The 24,108-nt window shown below is 43.0% G+C and overlaps 1 protein-coding gene across 1 annotated transcript in view; it reads right to left on the bottom strand.

The window, feature by feature from the left end:
* Positions 1 to 24,108, bottom strand: part of PCSK2 (proprotein convertase subtilisin/kexin type 2) — a 273,679-nt gene that overhangs the window by 105,769 nt on the left and 143,802 nt on the right. The window contains exons 3-5 of the mRNA XM_032351458.1: positions 19,563 to 19,676; positions 17,456 to 17,564; positions 9,654 to 9,691 (exon numbers count right to left, since the gene is read on the bottom strand). Coding sequence (XP_032207349.1) covers positions 9,654 to 9,691; positions 17,456 to 17,564; positions 19,563 to 19,676 — 261 coding nt within the window. The remainder of the gene's footprint in view (positions 1 to 9,653; positions 9,692 to 17,455; positions 17,565 to 19,562; positions 19,677 to 24,108) is intronic.

Raw genomic sequence — 24,108 nt, 5'->3', positions numbered from 1 at the left:
ATCATGGAGAGAGTTCAAAGAGAAGAATGGGATCTGGTTGAAATCAAAGCATCGTCCTCATGATTCTTGAATACAATGACACAGGTGTATTACACATTAGAAATATCCATGGCTCGGGGTCTAATCCTCTTTCCCTGAGGCCTGGGCATCGTTTCTCAGTCTTTGTTGCCACTTCAGAAAACCAAGATGCTGGGTTAGACCTTTAGATGCCCTGACAATGACCTCACATAGACCAGCCTCCAGGGGCCATACCCACTTAGGCTCGGTGGCATGGCAACAAAACATGGAGAGGCCTTGTAGATGGCCACCCACTCTCTCTTTCTAGATGGAGGTGTAGATTCAGGAACATGGGCAGGCTCACTTATGTATTCAGCACTGTGTCTTTAAGGAAGTGGGGTTTGGGAAATATGTCCATGAAGAAAGGAAGAGAGTAGCATTGATGTCCCCTTAGTAGGTGCAGTGTTTTTTTGTCACAGCTGCAGTAAGGAGATACTGGCAAATTAATTATTTGTGAGGTCTGCTGCAAGCAAGGTGGAGGTCACCTAAGGGTGCTTGATTCTCTGAGCTAAAAAGCCAAAGTCAGAAACCTAGGAAATGTTTCACATCTTGGGAATTTGATGGGTGCCTCTGATAATGAGGAGGAGAGTAAGAAAGAAACAAAGGCCACGGAGAAATTATTCTTGACATTTGCACAGATGACTTCCTTGTGGCTTGTCATGTCATGGAAATATTCCTGTACTTTTTCTGAACATGTATTCTTGGTGATAAGCAGAATAAAATCCTAATTATTTCACTGGCATCCATCCATCTGTCCATCCGTCCATCCATCTAACCATCCATCCAACCATTGACAATCCAGTCATTTATTTATAGTAGAATCTCTACCAATGATCTTTTTGGGGAAGGAGGCCTCCAGCTGTTTCTCTCATGAACAAAAAAGGGAAAGACATTATGTTGGTCTTTAAACCATTTAAATTTAGTCAAAGAGATGAGACTATGTCAAAGACCTTTAGAGAATTTAAGGTAAGAAAATGACTATTGTGGGATACTTTTAGTCTGGGCTTCTTGGTGGAAGCAAATCTCCAGATGAAACCAATTATCATCTGATCACCATTTGTTCAGTACCATATAGAATAAACTTCTAAATGAATTCATATGCTGTATCAACCTAAGAGAACATTTAAAAAATGCATTTAAGGATCTTTCCTTCTCTAATTTTTAGGGCTAATTTGCTTAGTCTTGCTGTTGTGTTCCCATAGTGGGCAGTGTTTTTATTTCCAGGATGGCACTGAATACATTATAATTTAATTATATACTTGTAAGTGTGCCTTTCCCATTGAACTCTGAAATCCCTGGTTGTGGGGAGCAGATTTTTCACATTTTATAATCCAGGCCCCTAGTACAACATCTTGCACATCGTAGAAACTCAGTACAAGTCTCTTAAATGTTGACCCAGTTCAATGGAACAAAAGCTAGTCAACCGAGCAACATGGCAAAATTGATTATTCATATATTTCTTTCTTTGCTTTTGGCTGTAGTTATACACCTAGGTCCAAATGAGCAGTTTCATTTCAGTTAAACCAGATTTTATTTTCTCCCATTTTTCTATCAAAGGACCTTCCTGTAAAAGTGAACAGATTCATCTAGCACATGGGTTAAGTCAAACGATAGTCATTTGACTGACGATCTGTCCAAATGATTAAGAAAAAGTTCTTATCCCCAGTAATCGGTCTGGCTTCATGGTGATAAAGTGCTTACTAGGATCTGACCAGCATTAACAAGTACATTGAAAGAAGCCAACTCCTCCTTTCAATAAGACATAAAGGTTGTTTAAACCTCCATTTCGAATGCAATATTAATATGGTTACTTAAATATTAATTGGTCTAAAAGCCTGGAGCCATGTATGTGCTCGGTACTTCACAGCATCTAGTCATTCAGGGCTTGGGACTGGGTGCATGTCCAGCAGGTGTCCTTTCATCAGAGAGGCCACCTGCCACCTGGAGCCCTGGTGTGTACACTGCTGCCAAGCTCAAAGGCACTTTCTCTGGGCTCAGAGCTGGCAGCCCTTCAGAGTGCTCTGGAGGTCCCTCTTCCGGGACAGTTACCTGTCAAGAACCCATCAAAATAATGGAAAAGTGCAGGTCCTGAGAGGCAGGCTTTTTTCTTTTATAAGAATTTCATCTGGTGAAATAACCTCGGAGCATAAAAATATCACGTTCCCAATTTTGAGCTGAACCAAAGAGCATCATTTGTCCTCTCCCATACAGGAGCTTAATTGCATTTCTACCACCTGATGAGCTCTGGACATTACAGAAAAGAAATAGCTCTTGACTACCTGCATGTATATTATCTACACCAAGAGACATATTCTCTTCAGGCTTTCGGCCATGGGTACCTCAGTTAGTTCCATGGTCCTCTTTTTCCCTCTCCCTGGGGACAAGCATCATGGGGAATGGAATGAGGCCATCCACCTAGGAGGTGGTTGAGAGAAGCGTGTTAAAAGGTTCTGCCTGCTAGACTTTCCCTTCATCTCTAGCAGAGTATAATCCATCATATGATTTAGTGCCCGATTTTATTTGTGAAAGTAAAAATGATGAATGAATATTCAATGCAACTGAACAAAGATTTATTAAATGTCTGCTAACCATCATGCTAAATGTTAAGAGGTACACAAAATAAAAAAGTACACACTTTCCTACAAAGAGCCGGTGATCTAGTTGTGATGGAGGCATGCCTTATTGAGGAAAAACATTGTCGAATGAATGAACGGGTCAAGTGCCAACATGAATGATAAGATAAATCATCAGAATCTGGGGAAGTTTTCAAAGAAATACACCTTACATTGGGATGGAAATCAACTGGACATCAAGAACAAGGAGGGGGTCTAAGCATTGTTAACTCTAACAGTTTCTGCATAAAAACAGCAGAATATGTCAGCAGTATACAACAGTAAGCTTTTATATCACTTATGGGTTTGTGGTTCAGCTGGGAGTTTGATGTTCTAGGCTGGGCTCAGCTGGGCGGCTCTGCTTTCTTGGCTGAGCTTGCTTGTTTCAGATGGTATTGGGGGGGTGCTCAGAAAGGTGGCTCTGTTTCTTACTGCAGTTCTATGGACTGACTTAGTGACTGTGCTTCAGACTCTGCCAGCTCCTCACCACCTCCTGGATCCAGCAGGCTTAGCTCGGGTATGCTCTTCTAATGGTGACAGTAGAGGAATAGGAGGGCACATGGGAACATACAAGGCCTTGTAAGACCTCATCCATGAACTGGCACAACACCTGTGTATTACTCTATTGCTTTAAACAAGTCACAAGGCCCAGCCCAAAGTCAAGAGTTGGGAAGGGTGCTTTCTTTCAGAAGCTATAGTTCTTGGGAAGGATGAGTAGTTGGTCAACATACTCTTCCACATTTGGTGCAGTCAAGAATCCATGGAAAACTCCAACAAGAGCATGTTAATCTGCACCAATTTTCAGCACAGGGTCTCGAGGCTGCTCTGAGAGTGGCCCACACTTTCCCAGCTGAAAGATGGAGCCCCTAGGGCAGATGCCTGTGCCCTACCCGGCAATCACCGAAACATCAGGAGATGTCATTTCCTGGCCCGGAGAAATCCTCATTTGGAAAAACTGTTATTTTATAATCCCTTCACTCACCTGGGAATTAGCCCTCCCCTCTGAATATCCACGAATATTCTTTTAGTTCAAAGATCTGGGACAGAGAAGCTGGATGTGGATCAGAGATTCTGCTTCTCAAGGCCATCCTTCTTCATTACATCCCTGGCTGTGAGCAATGGGTCTTCTTTCCCCCCTCTATCTTCTGTTTGCTTGGATGTTCTTTTTCAAATAAATCTTTCATTTTTTTCAAATAAAATCAAACTTTTATCTTTCAAAGAGACCTTTTAGATTTACTTCGGTGACCTCCACTTTTTGGCTTCTGCTTTCTCTCATGCCCTTACACTTGGTCTGGATGATAACTCTGAGCTGACCATGTTGTTCACTGAGCAATTGCGCTGGCTTTTTAAGGCACTCCCCTGCTTTCCTCCAGCAGGACAAGCTGCCATGGTGCAGAGTTATGATCTCAACTCTTTTGAGAAGGAAATGAATGTATGTTGAACATCTATTATCTGCCTGATACACATGTTATCTCAACAATACTGTATGACAAACCTGATATTCTTTTTGACCTTTCCACAAACAAGAAGATTAAGTTCAAGGGAGTTTAATAGTTTCATAGTCTAAGATTGCAGAACTATGACTTAGGGATTCAAGGGTCATACTCAGGTTTGACTCAGTTTCCACTGTTGTCATGTTGTTAGAAAACCTACCTTCACATGCTGGCCAATTTCCAACTGCCAGCACTTGCCACTCTGTGTCTGAAGACTCTCTGTTCTCTGTCTCCTGACCCTATTCTGTACAGTGGTGGACAGGTCAGAAGAGCCAGAGAGGTAACTTCCTGAGCTCCCCCCTTGAACTTGGTTCTGAGGCATAGCCCTCAACCACCGTTCGACAAGTGTTGTGGGTAATTCTGTGAAGGTTCCATCTACACTGCTTTCCAGAGTTCTACAATGAGAATAGGCTCCCATAGCCCTCAGTGGTTACTGGCTTCCTAACAAACCCTTTCCTGGCTGCTCTCCCTTCTGGTATCACATCTCTTCTCCCTGGCTGGTGCTTCCTGGAATCTTCTCTGAAATCAATGACTTGCCTTTAAATCTTTGTCTCAGTTCCACCACTGAGAAAAACCCAACTCACCAGGAGAAGACTCTCCCTGGATTTTACAGAACCTCTAGGCATTTCTTCACCTCTGTAGATCCAGCAGAGAAGGCTTGGAGCAAAACAGGAGACCGTCAGCTCCACTCCCTCTGCCTGTCCACTGAAAGCCACCTCCTCAGTCACATATCATGTGCTCTTGAAGGAGTCCTCCTCTGTTTTAGAGACCTTGAAGAACCCATAGGCTTGGACCAGTACTGTGAGCACTGGCCTGTGGTCGTCACTGCTCGGGGGCCACATAGGAAAGTGATAAACAAGCCCTGCCTGCCTGCGTCTCCCCTGTTAGATGCATCCCATGCCTGTGTCCTCACTGACTCATGCTCCTATGGAGAACACCCAGAACATCACTGCTTTTCCTCTCCCTCTGAGGCTTGCACATAGTGGGCTCAACACATAGGGGTTCAGTGGAGTTAGAGCATACATCTGGGTAGTTTGCACAGAGAGAACGGGGTAGAGGAACTCCGACTTTGACTTGGTCTAAAGTGTTTCTTGGCCAATACTCATTTCATGTTATTCATGAAGGGTTGGGGAAAAGAGGATTTTAATCATTTGGAATAGTGATATTTGACCGGTGGGACAAGATCCCTCTGATTAAATTCAATCACAGAATAACAGAGTAATGATAAAAGTGGTATTATTATCTTTTGCTCCTAACAATCAACAGATTCAATGTAGATTTGTTGAATTAAATTAACACTAATGACTTACATTTATATATTGATTTGCAGCTTTCAAAGGATTTCAATTCTCAGTTTAAATGGAAAGAACACTGGAGTACCAGCATACTCAGATTTTTCTCTCTCTCTTTTTAGAGAGAGGAATTTCATAAGCAAGGGCAGGAGAAGCAGGAGAGGGAGAGAGAAAGAATCTTAAGCAGGCTCCATACCCAGTGCAGAGCCTGACTTGGGGCTTGAATTCATAACCCTGAAATCATGACCTGAGCAAAAATCAAGAATCAGACGTTCAACCGACTGAGCCATTTGGGTGTCCCTCTTCTTTTTTAATACATGGAATTAAGATCCTTTGAAATTAATTCTGCTTTGGAAAACATTTCGTCAACTTTATCAAGAAATTTTTGTTACAGCCGTCCAAAAACCTCTGTTAGAGTTTTCACTTCTTACTGAAAATAATCAGTAGTGAGAAGGAATTTTCACAACACAGTACATTTCTGTTTACTGTAACCTGTAATAAATTAACAGTCATCCTCCCGTGGTGACTGTTGCAGGTACCAGGCCTATATGCCGTTGTCACCCATCCCCTGGGGAACTCCATCCAACTGCCTGTACAAGTGTCTCTTTGCCAAGGGCTTTCTCTGAGACTGTAGAAGGTATATCCACATCCTCTAGGACAAGCCCTCAACCAACGACTAAAAGGAATAGATGTATAAATACCCCAGCCTCTGCGGGGAGCTCATCCCAGTGGGGAAACTCTGGCACGCATGTTCTACACCATCTCCTGAATTCCCCAGCAGGATTGAATTCAAGCTGCTCCCCATGATAACTTTGATAATGCACTGTTTACTGGCTGCCTTGCCTTCTGTGTCTCATTCCCTGTTCTATCCTTGGTTCCGAGAATCACCTCCCAAATAAACTATTTGCACCCTGGTTTCAAGCTTTGCTTCTGGAGAAACCCAAAGCACATGTCACTAGAAGGGCACTAGGCAAGCTCATCACATCCAGGCCATTAAGTCACCTAACAAGGTATGACACTGCCTGTTAATTCTTTGCTCAAACAATTTTTGAGCTTATCACTGTCCACTGATTTCATTGCTCTCCTGGGTGGCTCTACTCCACTTGCTATCCTCGTTCTGTTAATTATAGTGTAAAATTTTTAATTACAAATAAAGAAGATAAATTTGGTTAGTAGCTTCAAAGTTGTCACTGTCCACTCCACACAGAGTGAGAGAGACACTGACTGGAACTAACCTGTTGAGGCTCAGGTTCTCCACTGAGAAATTGAGAAGGTAGTATTTGGACATTGTTTTCTCAAGTGTACCAATGACCCAGAAACACTTCACAGCCATGTGTGATTATAGGTAATTTTTGGTAAGGGTCCAAATGTTTGATAAATGTTGAAGACTCAGATCTTCCTCTGGATGGAGGCTGTTTTGTATGGAACTCACATTTCCCATTCAATTCTTAGGTGACATCCAGTTTGAATTTAGAGGACATGGTGTCATCACCTCCACATTCCCACCAAATGGTCATCAACCCTCCCCTTGACCATTTTCAGATATGGAGAACTCATTCTTTCCTGGGAGAGCTAGCTCCTTTTCTTCATTAGCCACAATCACTGGACAGTTCTTCCTTTAACTGAACTACACTCTTCTTCCTGCAGCTGTCTCCCACAGGTGGGGATTTTCTTGGGGGAAAGTCCTGAACAAGTTGAATGTCTCATTTCTCAAGGAGAATTTTAACTATTTGAAAATGTATTTAGTGTGTCTCTTAGTTATCTTTTCTCCCCCGAGTTTTTTCAGCTCTCCTTAGCAGGTTACAGTTTGTGGAGTCCCTCTACCATCTTTGTCACCATCTGTCATTCTCCATCTTTGAATGAGACACGCATTGGAAGCAAGCTAGCTATCTAACAATTGGGGATTAGAATGTCCAAATAAATTACAACATGAGACAAGACTACATAGCCCCTATAATCATGTTTTGAAGAATATTTAGTAATATAAAAAATGTTTATGACAAATCAAGTAAAAGGAGGGAAGCTGTATATACAACAGAGCCCAATTTTATTAAAAAATATTCACGTTAGAAGTCCAAAATATGCTAAAATATTAAGAATGGTGTTATGGCAGGTTTTGAATATATTTTGTGCTTTCCCAAATTTTCTACTGAGAACATGTTATTTATTTTTTAATTAGAAAAAATTTTTTTAGAATGAAACAAAAAAAAAAAAAAAAAGAGAGAGAGAGAGAGAAAGAGAAAGAAAGAAAGGAAGAAAGAAAGAAAGAATGAACACAGCACACATAGAAGCCCTAGCATTGTTCAGGGTTTTTGGCAGATTAGTGTTGCACCTGTAGTTCATCAGAGCCTCAGAGGATTATTTTCTCCACTTGAATTACTATCTCTTTTTAATCTGATTAACAGGCATTGGGGGGCAGTCTGTCACAGAAGCACATGGGCTGGGCGGGGAGAAGGGAAGGGTGCGCAGGTCACTCTCTGTATAGTGACTTCAGGATGTTTCCATAGTGTAGAGATTATCACCTTCACTGGACATAGGAGTGACCTGCATGGGGGCTGCACCAGCTGGAGGGAGGCCATGCACTGTCAGCTTCCAGCCCGTCTGATGAACCCCCCTAACTTAAAGTCCTACGAGTTGTAAGATGCACTAACACTGGTTTGTGAAAGTGAATAGCACCTTCCTTGGCTGTTCTGTGAAGCACTAGGGTCCTGGAGACAGTGGGGCCCCCTGATCAGCCTGGAAAAGAATATAAATGCCTCTGTGCAGGGAGCAGCATGGTGGGGACGAACCTGCTGGCCCAGCAGGATATCATCCATTTGCCATTTTTCCCTAAGGAAAGGCGCCTGGGTATCAGAGCCTTGCAGCAAATGCAACACATGCATTTCTCAATCTCCTCTTCTGGGGAGGCAGAGAGAGAGAGGTCATTGGAGGATGTGGTCGAGGCCCTGCATGGGGCAGAACCTTCAAGGAGACAGAAGGAACGGTCAGGTGGACAGCTCTACGGTGTGAGCAGTGGGAGAAGAAGGTCCCAGAGACAAGGGAGGGATCTGCTTCCTCAGACCTGCAGATGGGTGCTTTGGCAGAACTTAAAACTCACGGGGAGTTTCTTCTCTTCTCTATAAAGGTGGATTCTCATCTCTGAGAATAAAGCTTTGGTTTAACTTCTGTCATTTCCTTCTGAGGGGGTGTATTGACTGGACTGTGCCAATGATTCATTTAAATTTATTCTTATTATTATCTTTATTAAGAAGATGCTTAGTCCAACAGATACTCCTCTAGATTTATAAGACCCATGGAGTTAATAGAAGCTCAGCAGATGGGTGCTCCCCCCACCCCCGCAATTCTTAACGCAATAAACAGAAAATCTCTGTTCTCTCTTTGCAATGTGCATGTGCATAGTTTCCAGGACGAATGACCCAGAATGTTGAACCGAAAGCATTCCTTAAGATGAGACTCTTCAGCTAACTAAAGTAATATTAAAAAAAAAAATACTTTGACCTGGAGGTTACGGGAGAAGTATAGCTTAGTAAGGACACAGCAGGGCTTGGCTAGCGTACTCCCTGGGGGCGAACATAAAGCGATCTCTCATGTTGAAAGGGTTTGCAGGTTCCACCAGGAAAAGCAGCGTGTGATTTGCTAGGTAAAAAGTTAGAGCGCATGGACCTAGCTCAACGGTGTGTATCATGATTCTCTGTGAATAGGTCTTATTTGTCAAAGGATACCATAGGTTGGACTCAGCGTTGCAGGGGGAAGTCAGGGCGGGGTGCTCATAAGCACAAACACACACACACACACACACACACACACACACACACACACAAAACGGTGACGTCCTTGCTTTGGTAAAGCTACACTTGTGATGCGAGTTGCTCTTCTTTTCGACTTTTTGCCGTTGGTTTTCTCCAGCAAGAACCCAAATGGCACATTTCCACCCGTCAATTCAATGTCCTCGCTAGGGTGGGTATTAAAGCTTGCCACCTCTCCCTATTTCCCGGGCTTGCTCTTTCAGACCACAAGTCTCCTGACAGTCTTCTCACAAAGCCACCACCATTCCAGGCTACCAGGCCCCTGGCCTTGGCCCTTTGCTCCTGGCCTGAGCTGTGGCTCCAGCAAGTGGGGCTGTTGGAGCGCGCGTGCGTGGTTATGCGTGCATGTGTTTCTGTGTGCCCGCGTAGCCACCCAGGTCAGCTTGTACTTACGTAGTTCGAGGCCAGGTCCGGGTGCAGATAATCAATCCCTGTGAAAAGAACACCACAGGATGGAAGGTTAATACCCGCCATTGCGTCCTCAGGGAAGATGCTCAAGAAGACACCCTCCTTATGGGGCTGGCGCCAGGAGAATGGAGTGGGCTTAGCACACGTGCTTCAGGCCTGTCCTTGCGTTTCCATTCCCGAGTGAGGGCGGGCCGCACCTCCAGAGTGGGGAGAGAGCTGCCACCAGACAGCGTCAGAAGAGTGAAGCCAATTAGATCTGTGGCCCCAGGATAAGACTTTCTGACATGCATGTTCGTACTGAGGGGCTTAGTGTCTGCAAGATGGATGGCTCGTCAGAGCAGTGATCTAAGATTTGTGGAAATCCTGACATTTTTCAAAGCATCAACTGGCATTTCTTCTGAGATGAAACTGGCCCTGGGGAGGAAAGACGATTATTATTTAACAGGGTACAGACAGCAATGGACTAGGGGAATATTCTCTGGCATGGTTTAATCAGAAAAACACCGCTGGGTGGGAAAGGCACTTTCTCAGAGAGCAAATGGTGTCCAGTGAAGTGTCCGGGGTGAGATTTGATCTTGTCCCTGCAGAATATAGCTTTCTAGGAAGACTGTGACTTTGAGCTTCCCAGCAGGAGCCATGTGCTTTCTCCTGGATGTGGCCCATCTTGCTGCCCAAGAGTGTCTGCAATGGTAGAGTTAGGAACACCACTGCATTCCTTTACCTGTGAGGCCTCAGAAAGCATCGTGGAACTTCAAGGCCATGCTGAAAGCTCTCAGCCAGGGGTGCAGAGTCATATAACCTCTGCAGCACCCAGCTCTTCACAAAACCTGCATCTCTGGGTGTCACAGTCACCAGCATAGATTTTGGAGTCAAAACCCTGAAGTGTTAATTCCAATCCTGCTGCCAGCTGGGTGCATGATTTCAGGTGAGGTGCTTGGCCTCTCTCGGCTGGTTTCTTCTCTATCAAGCGGCATGAACGGTGAAGCGCACATAGCTCGGTGGCACTTACTAGCTCTATTGGATTTGCTGTGTTTAAAAGCTAGAGGTATCATTCAGTTCCTCTGATAGGTGGCACCTTCCATGTGAGCACCCTAAGGCCTGGTCGCAGACAGAGCTTTGCCCCACAAAAAGAACTGGGACTGGGATGTTGCATTAAAAAAAAAAAAAATCCTCTTTTGTTTTTTTGGTTACACAAGAAATTTCTGGACTGCGAGTCATTGTCCTACAGAACATATGTTACATTTTGCTGCTGGTATTTTGGCATGCAAAGCATGTCAAATTACTGCTGTCACTCATGACTGCTTTCTGTAGTTTGGGAGAGGATAGCCTGTCACTTCCCATCCACTGTCCTCCATTTCCTGCTCTCCTGAACCCCCTCCCAAGGACTGTAGAAAGACAGGGATCAGAAGATTTGAGGACTAGTATTTTTAAAGTTTGCCAGCCCTTGTCCTGGACCCTAATTCAGAAATGGTGTGTTTCAGCTGTGGGATGGGTTGGAGATGAGCACAGGCTACGGAGACCAGCAGATCTGGTTCTGTTCTACACTCAGACACTATAATAATTGTGAGGCTTCTGCCAAGTGACACAATTTCCCCAAGCCTCAGTTTCCTTATCTTTGAAATGGGGATATTATTTACCTTGCAGAACAGTGTTCAAGATGAGGACCAATTCATTAAGTGTGTTTAGCTTGTAGTAAACACTTGATATGTTGTATTTATTGCTGTCACCATTGGTGACACATCATTAGAGTCATGTGGATAATGCAGAAGAGCAGAAATATTTTAAAAAATCTACTGGGTCTTAGAATGTTGTGTTGAATTAAATTGTTGTATGTATTTGTTGAAACTGGTTACATTTTGTGAATTCAATGTGGGGCAAAACATTTGTAACCTATAGATAAATTAGGGCACACAGTGGGCAGTGGGCACACAGAGAATATGTTTTTTTTTTCCTAGCGGGGAATCAATTCCTTTTTGGCATAATTATACTTCTCAAGTTTATTTATATTTTTAGTAATCTCTACACCCAGCGTGGGGCTTGAACTCACAATCTTGGGATCAAGAGTCATGGGCTGTACTGATTGAGCCAGCCAGGGGCCTCTGCATGGTCATCCTTATATTCATGTTTGTAGTGTGTAAGAAGATTGTGGTGCATGTATCTACACACTTAAGCCTCGGGAAAGCCAGGTACAAGTCACCTGCCCAGACACTCTAAGGCAGGAGCATCCAGCACCCATAATCTTAGGTGATATAGATGCCCCCACAATAAATCAAGCTGACTTCAGACACCTGGGTATTTCCCCCAGAGGGTAAAGATTCCTGGAGCTACGGCAATACCAGGTTGATGCATGGAGTGGACAGAGTAAGCTCCTAGTCCATGCGGGGGAACAGTTTTTAAAAGATGACCCTATGTTCTGATAGTGTAAGTTGTCTGGGAGAGAAATTTTCTGAGAAATAGTAGTTTCTTCTCTGTAAAGGGAAACTATCAAGGCAAAGATAATTTGAGACTTGAAGGAAATTAAAATTAAAACAAGATAAATTTAGCCCAATTAAAATTAAGGATCTTTAATTAGGTTAAGGGGAAGTCTGAGTGTTAAATTGGTACAGACACAGACTTTAGTCTGAGAAAGAAGAGATTACTGATAGAACCATCAGGGAATGCAGACATGATTCAAAAAAATATAGTAAACTAAAGCATGAAAATAATGGACTTGTAATGAAATAGTATTTTAATATTTTTGTCTATTTGATTATCTTTTGAGGTGGAGTGTACTAAATACATTTTCTCAATCAGTTTATTTATTTTTTAATTCTTGTATTATGAATGTATTCAATTTTATTTTGAACTTATTGGGTTATTTTCAGCAGTGAATACCAGGCACGATGCAGGTCCTGGAAAAACAGACAGTTTAGACACAGAACCTGAGCTTTCAGGTATCTATAGCTCCCAGTCTACAGTGGGGACCAACTCATCACTAGCCAATCATAACACAATGTGGAATGCAAATGATAATTACTTGGTTATAGTTTATATTAGTATCCCATCATCAGTTTGAGTCTTTTCAGAAAGTCTAATCCACAATGTTTCAAATGCTCAGGAAGCTCTGATGGTTCTGGAGACCTCAGAGAATTAGCAAGGAGCTCCATAGACCCGTTCCTAGTTACAATGTTAGTAATTCAGTTGAGATGTATAATAATGCCACACATCCATAGGGCTGTTCTCCCCCTCTTCAATCTGACTGGTCTATGACTGCCTCTATCAATAAAATGTTGCATGACGTTCAAGGTTAGGTCAGAAAAGTCCAGGCATCTTCCATTTGTTCCCTTTGGACACTTGTCCACTCAGGGAGGGAGGATAGGAAGTCAATAGCCAAGGAAGAAGCTCCTGTGTGGCCCTTGGTATGAAAGGCTCAACTGGGCTGCGGCAGCCAATGTCAGTGGTCAACCATGGGGATGAGCCATGAATGTACACCCCAGCTGAACCTTCAGATGACTGTTGGGTAGCCAGCATTCTGCCCTTGACTGCATGAGAAACCTCAAATGAGAAGTGCTCAGACTGTCTTCCTGAGTTCCCGTGCCACAAAGTGATGAGCAAAATAAATAGTTACTATAAGCTGCTACAAGTTGGAGTCATTTATCATACAGGATTAATAACTGGAACAGATACCCTACTAGTCCTTCTGAGACCAGCAAAGCCCAACTTAGGGGAGAAAACGTTGCTTTTCTATGTGATGCAGACTTCTAACTCTCTTGGGAGGGTGCGGCTAACTGCCTGATCCTTGAGCTTGAGCCTCCATTGGCAAAGATGAGATCCGGTTCAGAAAGACTCAGCAGGGAGTCAGGCCAACTGGTGGGCTTCAAGCACTGAAGATGGTGGGTAAGATCAGTTTGGGTAGTTTCTTGCCTCCCTAACCTTGGTTTCTTCATCTGCAACATGTGGACAATAGCACTAATCTTAGAGGATAACTGTGACTGTTTCCAAATTGGTAGGTGGTGTCTAGTATATAGTGAGTACTCAAGAAATGTTAGTTTAGTTTTTTTTTTTTTTAAAGATTTTATTTATTTATTCGTGTGAAAGAGAGAGAGAACAAGCAGGCAGAGGGCGAAGCAGACTCCCTGCTGAGCAGGGAGCCCAATGTGGGACTCGATTCCCAGGACCCTGGGATCATGACCTGAGCCAAAGGCAGATGCTTAACTGACAGCCACCCAGGCATCCCAAGAAATGTTAGTTTTTTATTGTTGCTTCAGCTTGAAGCTCTCCCTGACCCTGCATCCCTGATCTTCAGTTTTACCTCCTTGGCACCATCTGATGTTGGCTAATGTCCTTGACTCTTGCCTTCACTGACCATCTATAACCTTGATAGCCTGCACCTGTCCAGAATTGTGCCTGGGCTGGGTGGCTCCTATCCATCTCCATGTTTTGTTGGCCATATCTTGTTTTCTAGTTCAAGTTCCCAACACCAAACAACTCTGTTTGCGATGAAAGGGGGGAATTGTTATCATTAAGTGGGGTCCTTGCTGGCATTTCCAAGCCTGGAACATCAGAACAAACCCTTAAGAAATGCTTTCTGCCCCTGTGGGCAACAGATAACCATGGAGGTACTCTCCTTCTGATGTGTAGTGTGTGGAAATGACATTAAGTTGCACCTACATGAAAGCAGCAGATATTTATTGAGTATGTATGGAGTCATTGGATCCAACAGAGGATGTTGGTCTAGTTCTGAGTTGTGCAACCAGAAAGTATGAATGACAATTAAAATGGAGCTATCTATAGATTGACTCTCCCACATGCAGGTAATCAAACTATTTCCCATACAGGTCAAAATAAAAAGAGCAGGGGCGCCTGGGTGGCTCAGTGGTTTAAGCCACTGCCTTCGGCTCAGGTCATGATCTCAGGGTGCTGGGATCGAGTCCCGCATCGGGCTCTCTGCTCAGCGGGGAGCCTGCTTCCCTCTCTCTCTCTCTCTGCCTGCCTCTCTGTCTGCCTCTTCATCTACTTGTGATTTCTCTCTGTCAAATAAATAAATAAATAAATAAATAAATAAATAAAATCTTTAAAAAAAAATAAAGAGAGCAATGATTAGGAAATATGACATTGTTTCTGCTCTTAGGTATGAAGTCAGTATCTGTGTGTCTTTATCCTGTTGGAGAATGATATTTTGCTTAGCAAATATCTGGGAAATGATCCCACACCATTTCCTGATGCTCCCAGCCTCACCATTGCACTTCACATTCTAGGTGTAAGGGCAGAGATGCCCAGTGACATGGTCTGAGGCTGCTGACCATTGTCCCTGTAGTGTGGGAGGCTGCTCGTATCCCAAATGTGCTCATCTTGCTTTTTAATAGCGGATTTGGAGAGTGGCTTAGGGGTTCTTCTCTTCTTCAGTTATCACACCAAATAAGCATGTGCTGAATTAAAGCCAGCCACAAATCCTTTGTTTAACTCTGCACCAGGATGTGGAACCTATTCCTCCTTCCCTGGAATTTGGCCCTGAGACCATTCCTCCAACAAAAGTTGGGACGCCTGGGTGCCTCAGCAGGTTAGGCGTCTGCCTTCTTCTCAGGTCATGATCCCAGGGTTCTGGGATTGAGTCCCTCCTCAGGGTCTCTGCTCAGCGGGGAGTCTGCTTCTCCCTCTGCCTGCTGCTCCCCCTGCTTGTGCTCTCTCTCTCTCCTTCTGACAAATAAATAAATAAAATCTTAAAAAAAAAAAAAAAGTGGCTGAATGATGCTTGCGCATTCCATGCCTGGCCTAGAGGAGGAATGGCAGCTTAGAATGACTGTTCCTGTGATTCCCCAAGCTATCTGTAAGAAATCCAGCTACCTTGCTGGAAAGACCAGGTGGAGAAGGGACGTCCTGGGACTACATGGAGTGGGAGGGAGCCAGGCCATTTTAGCATCTCAGTTAAGCCTCCAGTTGACACTAGTTCCAGCTGCATTCTGACCCCTATGACATGAGAGACCCCAGAGAGATCAGTAGCAGGACTTCTCAACTGAGCCTGGTCAACCCACAGAACAATGAGAGATAGGAAAATGGTGGTTGTGTTAAGCCATTCAATTTGGGGGTAGTATATTCTGCATCAGTAGATGACCAAAGCAGTGGAGGAGTTGGGAGTTTAAATTGGGGGGCGGGGTAGAGAGTTTGGTTTTTTGGGAAGATGCACAAGACCACTAAATCAGAAGAAATAATATCAAATAAGAAACTCTGCTGAGACTTTCTGAAGGGCTTGGCTTCTCACATCAGGAAAGGTGGGTCAGAGTCAGGGCTCATCCTTCCCTTTTGTCTTTTTGGAAGGGTTGCTTCACAGCCTGTCAGGGGGTTACAGTTAAAGAATCCAGAAGTAGGCATCATGGGCTGTTCAGTTTCATAAAGGCAATATGTCTGTCTGCGGCCACTTTTAGGGTGCTTTTCTAACCCTCAGATGTTGCGTAATTACAATATATCCTAGGCAGATTTACCCGGAACACAGACACATCTTTCTCCTGGGTGAGCTGGTCTCAGTTACATTGGTTTCCAATCCAAAGCATTAGGAAGAAAGGAAGAACTATAAGCTCCCAAGACCCACTTGTACACACACTCTTTCTCCTGCAGAGCTCCTTTATTCCTGTGAAAGCCCTCGGCCACTGGAGAAAGCTTTTACATCCACTTCAAACATCTCCCACATCAGAAAACGCGGAGGCATTGTTTTTATGTGGATATTTAATGAGCCCACACAAAAGACAGCACCAATTTTAAGCATGTTGGCTCCCTTTGTCTCACCATCAATTCAGCTTCAAAGGCTTGCTTTGGACAGCTTAGGGTTCTTTGAGGATCTTCAGAAGGGAAAGGCTCCATTGTTTCATCTCTCACACATGGGCTTTAGGTATAATTGCATTAGTACTGCTCAGTGGAGCCTTTCCTGGAGGAGCCACATGGCTGATGAAGGGCAAGGGACCTACCCAGGGAGATGACCACAGGGCAGAGATTCTCCAGAATCTTGGCAGAGCCAAGGACGTGCATAGTTAGAAAAACACCAGTTCATCCTACCCATCCTACACTTTGTGTTTTGTATCACAAACTATAGAAAATAAAGTTCTACTAAATCTTTGTCTGGCAGGCATACGGGATAGAATAATGTGTTATACATATATGCATATGTAATAAAAGGTTATCAAGGTCTGCTTTACCAGGGTTCATCCTGAAAGTCAAAATTTCTTCAAACTCCAATCCTGTTATCAAAAAGCTTCTTCATGGGCATAGAGCCATACTGTCTAATAGAACTTTCTGTGATGATCGAAGTGAAGTTGAATTCAGTTTCAGCAGCTGCTAACTCCTTGGGGTTATTGAGAACTTGAAATGAAGCTGGTGTGACTGAGGAATTGAATTTTAAATTTTATTTAGCTTTAATTCAGTGTAAATAGCCACATATGGCCAGTGGCCACTTCATTGGACAGTGTGGATCTGGAGCACATGGTAAGTTCGAACAGGTTTAGAAGATACTCTAGGGTAAGATACAGAGAGTGGCCCAATAAGAAATGGCAGTTCGGTGATGGCCAGTCTTCCTTTGTTCATTTTTTTGAATTTTTAATTTATTAATTCAATAAATATTTATTAAAGGCATCCTCAATTTTGAAGACTGCTGATCTGGAGGAAGGGGAGGATTTTGTCACAGTATAGATGGGTGGTCAGGTCCAGCAGGTGTCTCTTCTGTCTTTGATTCGCATCTCTAAGCAATGAATCTTTGGTATTCCAAAGGCATGCAAAGACACACTTGCTTCCAAATGATGTGAAGGCTTTGAAATACTCACCATCATCCATAATTCCAATGGTAACACCTTTCCCTGTGTATCCCAGCTCCCAGGCTTCTGCCACATTCAAATCAAGGCCAGGAGTGCCATCAGCTTGTCCAGTATTGATCTGGTTCAGGAGTTTCAAAGCAAAGAATCTGATTAGTCTGGTGCAGTAAAGCACCTATCTAAATGTTTGTACCTGCTATGCCAGGCCCTGGTCAAAGGCCATGCCTTCTGTGAAACAGTACTCCTGAATGTGTCCCCATCCACCTTTTCCAGACTTCTCCCTCCATTTTTTGATACACACAATTGATGTTTCTCTGACGGGATTGCTGTCTTTAAACTCCTTAGAGCTGCCATTGCAAGAAACCCTCTCCAGTTCTGAATTAAATGCTCATTCTTATAGAATTCAAAACCTTCAAAACCTCAAGTTTTGAATTTAGCACATACTGTCTTGGATCATCCTTATTTGAATGTGATTTCCTCCCTCAATAGCAGTAAGCTTTGCAAGAGGGAGCATGTCCTACTTACGTTTGTAATTTCAGTGCCACCACATCAAATCTCGTGTAAAAATATTTGATGCACCAAATCAAAGATAACTGGCTTACCTTTAGTGCTCATTCTAATGCAAAAAAAAAAGTCTTTTCCCTAAAAAAATTCAAAAAAGGGAAACAAAGAAATTGTATATAACTATGTCCATCACCCTCTTTTCATGTTTCTTTGTCCTGTGTGTTAATCAGGTTAGACTACAGATTTTCCCGAGGATGAGTTTTAAAAGCAATGAAGTCAGAGCTTGTACTGGCAGAAGCCCACAGTGACCTGCTGGCTGTTACTACAGGGTTGCTAACACACTGCTGTGAATGTCCTTAGTACGCTTGGTAAAAATGACTGCTCTTCTTCCACTCATGTGTTCAGGTTACACTTTTCCATCACCTAGGAAGTTCGTAGAATGTCCACATCACTGGTTTGGGTCCATAGGATGTATGCTCATGTGCCATATGTCACATCCAGGCTGAAGCCTTAGGTGACAGTGTGTGACTTACCCCTTCCCCTTGTTGAGGTGCTCATGAAAGCAGGGCTCGGGTTGGAGCTGGCATGGAGCCTGAGTCCCTGAGGGACTAGGAAGTGTTGGACGTACAGCATGAGTGAGCAAAAGCTTTGACTTGTTAAGCCGGGGTGACTTGGGGGGTTGGTTGTGATCGCAAGAAATGTAGTCTAACCTGATTAACACACATGAGCTCTTTTCAGTTGCCTGTCTGATTTGTAGGATTCCATGCCCAAAAGCAAAGGGTACAGTCACACTCAGAAGACCCAAAGTGGAAGCTGTGATGTATTCCTATCCATGTCTCAGTCCGCAAGGCTATAACTAGTTTTTTCTCCTGCTCATCACCTTTTAATATTAAATAAGGTAAAACATCACTCACAGTTTTAAATTAATCACTCCTTTTCCCTCAAGATGCCCTGCAGTTAGGTTTGGTTTAAAGGATTTGGGTCTCTTTTAAATATAACCCAACCTGTCCAAACAGATCACGAAGGACTGCTGGTGAGTCAGATAATAATGATCACTTCACCGGATAGACAGGGCTTTTGAGGTGTGACTCCTCCACCTGGAAAGCCCCATGGATGTGATTTCCTGCCATTATTTTAAGAAGTGCTAATGGATGCTACTTTTCTCGCTTTGGTCTTTGAGCTCTCTTGCTTGTCCTTTGTGAAGTTGCCCGAGTCTTTTCCTTATCCCTGTGATTTCATTATGTCTTGTAGTCATTCTGCCTGTTGAGATCCCTGGATTACTCCCCTCAGACCCTTGACTCAACTTCTACATGATTTTGCAAGTCTTCCCTCACTCACTGGTGTGATTTTTCAAACTCTGGAGCAACCTGATCAGCATTTGGTAGTTGGTTTGACCCTAAGAGTTCATGGCTATTTAGCATTTCCAGAAGGAAGCAGATTAGAGAACATGATGCATGGGTGCTGATAGAAAATCAATACATATCAGAGGGGACAGAGAGGTTCATGGAGTCAGATGCTGGCTGACATCCCACAGAATAACGAGGAAATAGAAATGCATTTTTTAAAATCTGAAGTCTCAAGATGAGAAATGTTAGGAGTAATATGGCATGCTTACCAGATACCACTGCTTTGTAAAAAGAGGATCATTCATGTTGATATCGATCTCGTTGATGTCTCTATACCCCCGTTTCTTTCTGTCAAATCCTTCTTGCTGCAAGGCCATCTTTACCTGGAATGACAATATTGGCATATTACCTGAATATCCACCCGAACAACTTCTTCTGGAATTCATTTCTGTGAATTCAAATTCCATTTGCACACAGGTATTTTTTCCTCTGTGGAAGACAGGTTCATCTTATGTACCCTCTACACTCCATGATTATTTTCTGAAAACATTTGCTTCTGACTGTGCTGAATAAATTGGCTTTGGTGGTGGCTCAAAGTGAGTTTCCTTTAAATGGGTATTTGATAGAGAAAAGTACTCTCACGGAAGATAAGGGGGTAGGGGTTGTTAAGGAAAAGAAAACGAAGCAACACTTCTATTAAGTTAAGAAGGTTGATGTGGATTCAGGGAGGGAGAGAAAGTTAGAACTGCAGGGGCCATTTTTCTGGAGGGCTTTCCAGCCTGTACATTTGTAGAGAGGATTGTGTTATCACATTTGGTAATCAGCTAAAACTGAAATCAAGTCAAATCAAGCCAAACACAAATGCAAACATAAACCCAAACCAAACGGTCTCCTGCCTGGAGAGCCGGCCAGTTCATAGCAAAGCTCTAGAAGGTAAGTGAAGGATCCTTGAAGAGAAAGGGCTGTCCTGGCAATGACAGTGCTTCGATTTTTGTTTCCAAAATTGGAACCCCAAGTCCTTGGATGAAATGAAACTTAGGAACTGAATTATTTAAGCAGGCTCCTGGCAACAGTTAGACTTTGTCCCATTCATGAAATTCTCTTCACTTGGGCATCACGCATTTATCATCCAGGGGCTGTGGCTCGTCTCTGAACATCTACAGACTCAGGGGCCACACAAATGTAGAGAAGGGTGTGCACTACATACTGATTTTTTTATTTTTTTAAGAGAGAGCGAGCACATGTGTGAGCGAGTGTTGGGGCGATAGGGGTAGGGGGAGAGAGAGAGAGAATCTTAAACAGACTCCCTACCCAATGCGAGCTTGACTCGAGGCTTGATTTCGCAACACTGAGAACATGACCTGAAGCAAAATTGAGAGTTGGACGCTTAAAGGACTGAGCCACCCAGGTGCTTCTGAATTTTTTAATGATACTTTGCTGCCCAACATCATTTCTTCTTTTCTCAAGTATTCCTAGTGCATTTGGAGGATTACCTGGTATCCACTAGGTTCTGTGTTGGGAATGAAATTTGAGACACCTATCTGCAAAGAAACTGCAGGCTCTCTCTGCCTCAGCGGTGCCCATGTGGGTATGGATTTGAACCCTGGGAAAGGGATGTGAGAGCAGAAGGAAGCCTTGAAGGTTATTTATCTCAGAGGGTCAATCATCAGACTTGCCCTATAAAAGGTCCTTGGGACAGCTGCACAACCTGAAAGCTTCTGCAAGACCAATCCTTCAGCCTCCCACTGATCGTGAGCTCCCTATACCATTCCAGGAAAATCCCTTTTGCTTAAGTAATTCAGAATCTGTTTGTGTTACTTGCACTTGAGAACTTTGATATGGGAGCAAGGAAGTCAAGAGGATCCAAGTCAACAGTAACGGCAGGGAGGGAAGAATGAAGAGAACACAAATGTGTCTGGAGACCTCCCCTTCCTTGCTGTGCTGTAATGGGCAGGAATGTTGTGGGAGAGTGGTTCCTTATTTCGCTCTACACACTGACACAGGCAGACCAGGGACTCATTTGACAGAAAAACTCTAATTCTAGCAGAAACTCTGTATGTGTAGAAAAGAAGTGGTTCGTGTGGCATTTTCCCTGTTCTTTGGAGGTATCCCAACACCAGATATAGACTGCGGCACATAGCAAATGTTTGAGAGCATTGCGGTGGATGGAGAGTCTTATAATGGCAAAAATCTAGACACAGCTAGTGTCCATCAGATGGAGATAAATTATGATTCAAATATTCATATACTTATATGTATACGGTATATAATATGTGTGTGTGTGTATATATATATATACACACATATCTTCTGTATAGACACACACACACACACACACACACACACACATATCTTCTGGGCAACAGATGCCAAGATGAGATTAAATGTGCAAGGCTTTTATTAGGAGAAAAAATGAAAGAAACTGCTATGTAAGCTTGACCCCCATAAAAGAGAAAGTCAAAAAGGTGGGGCAAAAGTTTCCTCAATGGCTCTATAGCATAAGGAAGGTTTGGCAGGTCTTTTCGGCCTTCAAAGTCGGCTGTCAGAAGAACCCTGTGTCTCCCAAGCTGCCTCAGTACCCCTGCTGTGCTCAGTCACGGGCTAGAGCTGCCTAGGAAGCATGGCCTCTTGCCAACACAGTGACAGATTTCAGAGTGCAGCAGCTGGGGTCCTTGGTCAGTTATTCTCCCGGAAGTCAGAGATGTACGCTGCGTGTTCTCACAGCTGCCACAGAACAGACAGATAGATCTATCTAGACACATATACACACCTGTATGTAAAGAGTCACACACACCCCCCTTAAAACTTTTCTTTTACTTGGGAAGAAAGTATTCAAGGAAGCGCAGCAGGAGTGTCACTTTCACTTGGGATGGAGCCTGAATTCAGCCATTGCCTCTTTCTGGAGTGGTCCTGAGCAAGACCTTTATCTGCACTACTCATTGGTGGTAAGCCTTGCTTCCACTGAGGGATTCCCATCATACTGAATCTGTTGTCATGACTGACTTTGCTAAAGCAGCACCGTTCTTTCGCTAGGGTCTTTGCTAACCAGGAGCAGCTGCCCTGTGGATGCTTGAAAACTCCCCTCTGGAGCTTCTTCTTAGCAGCAGAAAAACAAGAAGACTCACATCAGATGTCTATCTTTTTAGATAACGGGGCAGGAATGGCTGTGACAATAGCACTCCAAACTCAATTAGCCTGAGTGCAGTCTAATGAAAAGACTTTAAATCCATTTCCATAAAATTAATTTTTAATTCCATAAATTAGGTTTTAATGGAGACCAGCGATGCTTTGGAATGCTGTGCTCTCTCTCGACATCACCCCTCCTTGCAACCCAGAAGTGCAGAAGCATGACGTAGGTGTCTGTAATCTTGTCATCTAGTGTCACTAAAAATTAAAAATCCTAAGACTGCTAGCATTTCTGAACCTTTTAGTTTATCTTCATGTCCTTCTTGAAGATCACAGTTATAATTCCAAGAGAGAAAACATCTTTTAAACATGTATTTTTACTTGTTACACACAAATAACTGGAGAATAGCTTTTTTTTCCCCCCTCACAATGATACCATGGAATATCATAAATTGCTTTAATCTTCCTGGGTTCTTTTTCAATGCTAATTTGCATTTAAACCTAATTTTTACATAAAAGTAACTGAACTATAGATAAAATTATGTATTCTTTCTTCACTAAGTATCCTACCTTAGGAATTTTAATATGCTGCTCCACGGCTCTCTTTAATAGCTACCTGAATATCCCATAGAATAATGTACCATAATTTACCCAATGATTCCCCTCTTACTGGTCATTTGGATTGTTTTCTATTATAAATGAAATTACCATTAGCAGAAAGATGAGATTATAAACTATTTTTAAAGACCTCTGGAGAAGACTTTAGTGTTATAATCCTATGTGTGATAAAGCTGTTAAAATCAGAGAAGTATTTCCTAGTTCAAAATCCTTCCTCATATTATAACTAAAAGGTCACTTTTATTCTCTCTTCTTCCTGCTCTGAATTGTAACCTTTCACTCACAATACCTTTCATTACCATTTTGATGTGGCCCCAGTGCCATGTAACTGAACCATAGCTTCTTGCCTTCCTGAACAATAATGCACAGTTAGCTTAGGTATTTTAAACTGCTCACCCAAATTGGTCTATTAGCCTGAGCATTTATATAAATGGAAAACATAAGAAAGCAGGAATGTTTGTTACTGGGAATTATCTTAGAAACAAACAGATGGATATTCTGCAATTCTTGTTCAACTTTTAAGTCTTAGTTTGACACATGCGCATAGAACAAATTTTACTTAAAGAAACTCCTCCCACTCCCTTTCCTCTTGTAGTCCTTCTCTTCAATTAAGAATTTTCAGTCAAAAAAAAAAAAAGAATTTTCAGTCAACAAATGTTTTCATGCATCTACAATATACCAGTTACAGAACATTCTAGAAGGAGGCAGATACTATCCCTGCACATTTGCATTCTATTTTACAAGTTTTGCTAACAAGGTAATTTCGCTACATAGAATCTTCTCAATAAGACTGTGGAGAGGGTATGGTTACAGCTGAGGAAAGGACTATAAGCAGCAATTGTTCAGCGGTTGAAAACATGGCGGAGTCACACATGCTGACCAATTCTAAATGCTATGTACTTTCCACTAAGCCACATTGCTCCTCCCTAAAGCACAGAACACAGTCAACCTTCCAGTATCTGGGACAGCTTAACCGTGAATGTAACTCTCCAAGGATCAGGGCCTGGATCACTTCCTGCTGGGCTGATAATTAAACAGCTGCTAATTAGCATTGACTGTGTGGGGCAGGAG

This window comes from Mustela erminea, chromosome 7 (assembly GCF_009829155.1).
Source record: "Mustela erminea isolate mMusErm1 chromosome 7, mMusErm1.Pri, whole genome shotgun sequence".
NCBI classification, from domain to species: domain Eukaryota; kingdom Metazoa; phylum Chordata; class Mammalia; order Carnivora; family Mustelidae; genus Mustela; species Mustela erminea.
The sequence above is the reverse complement of the archived record's forward strand: the minus strand, read 5'-3'. Positions and strand labels throughout refer to the sequence as shown.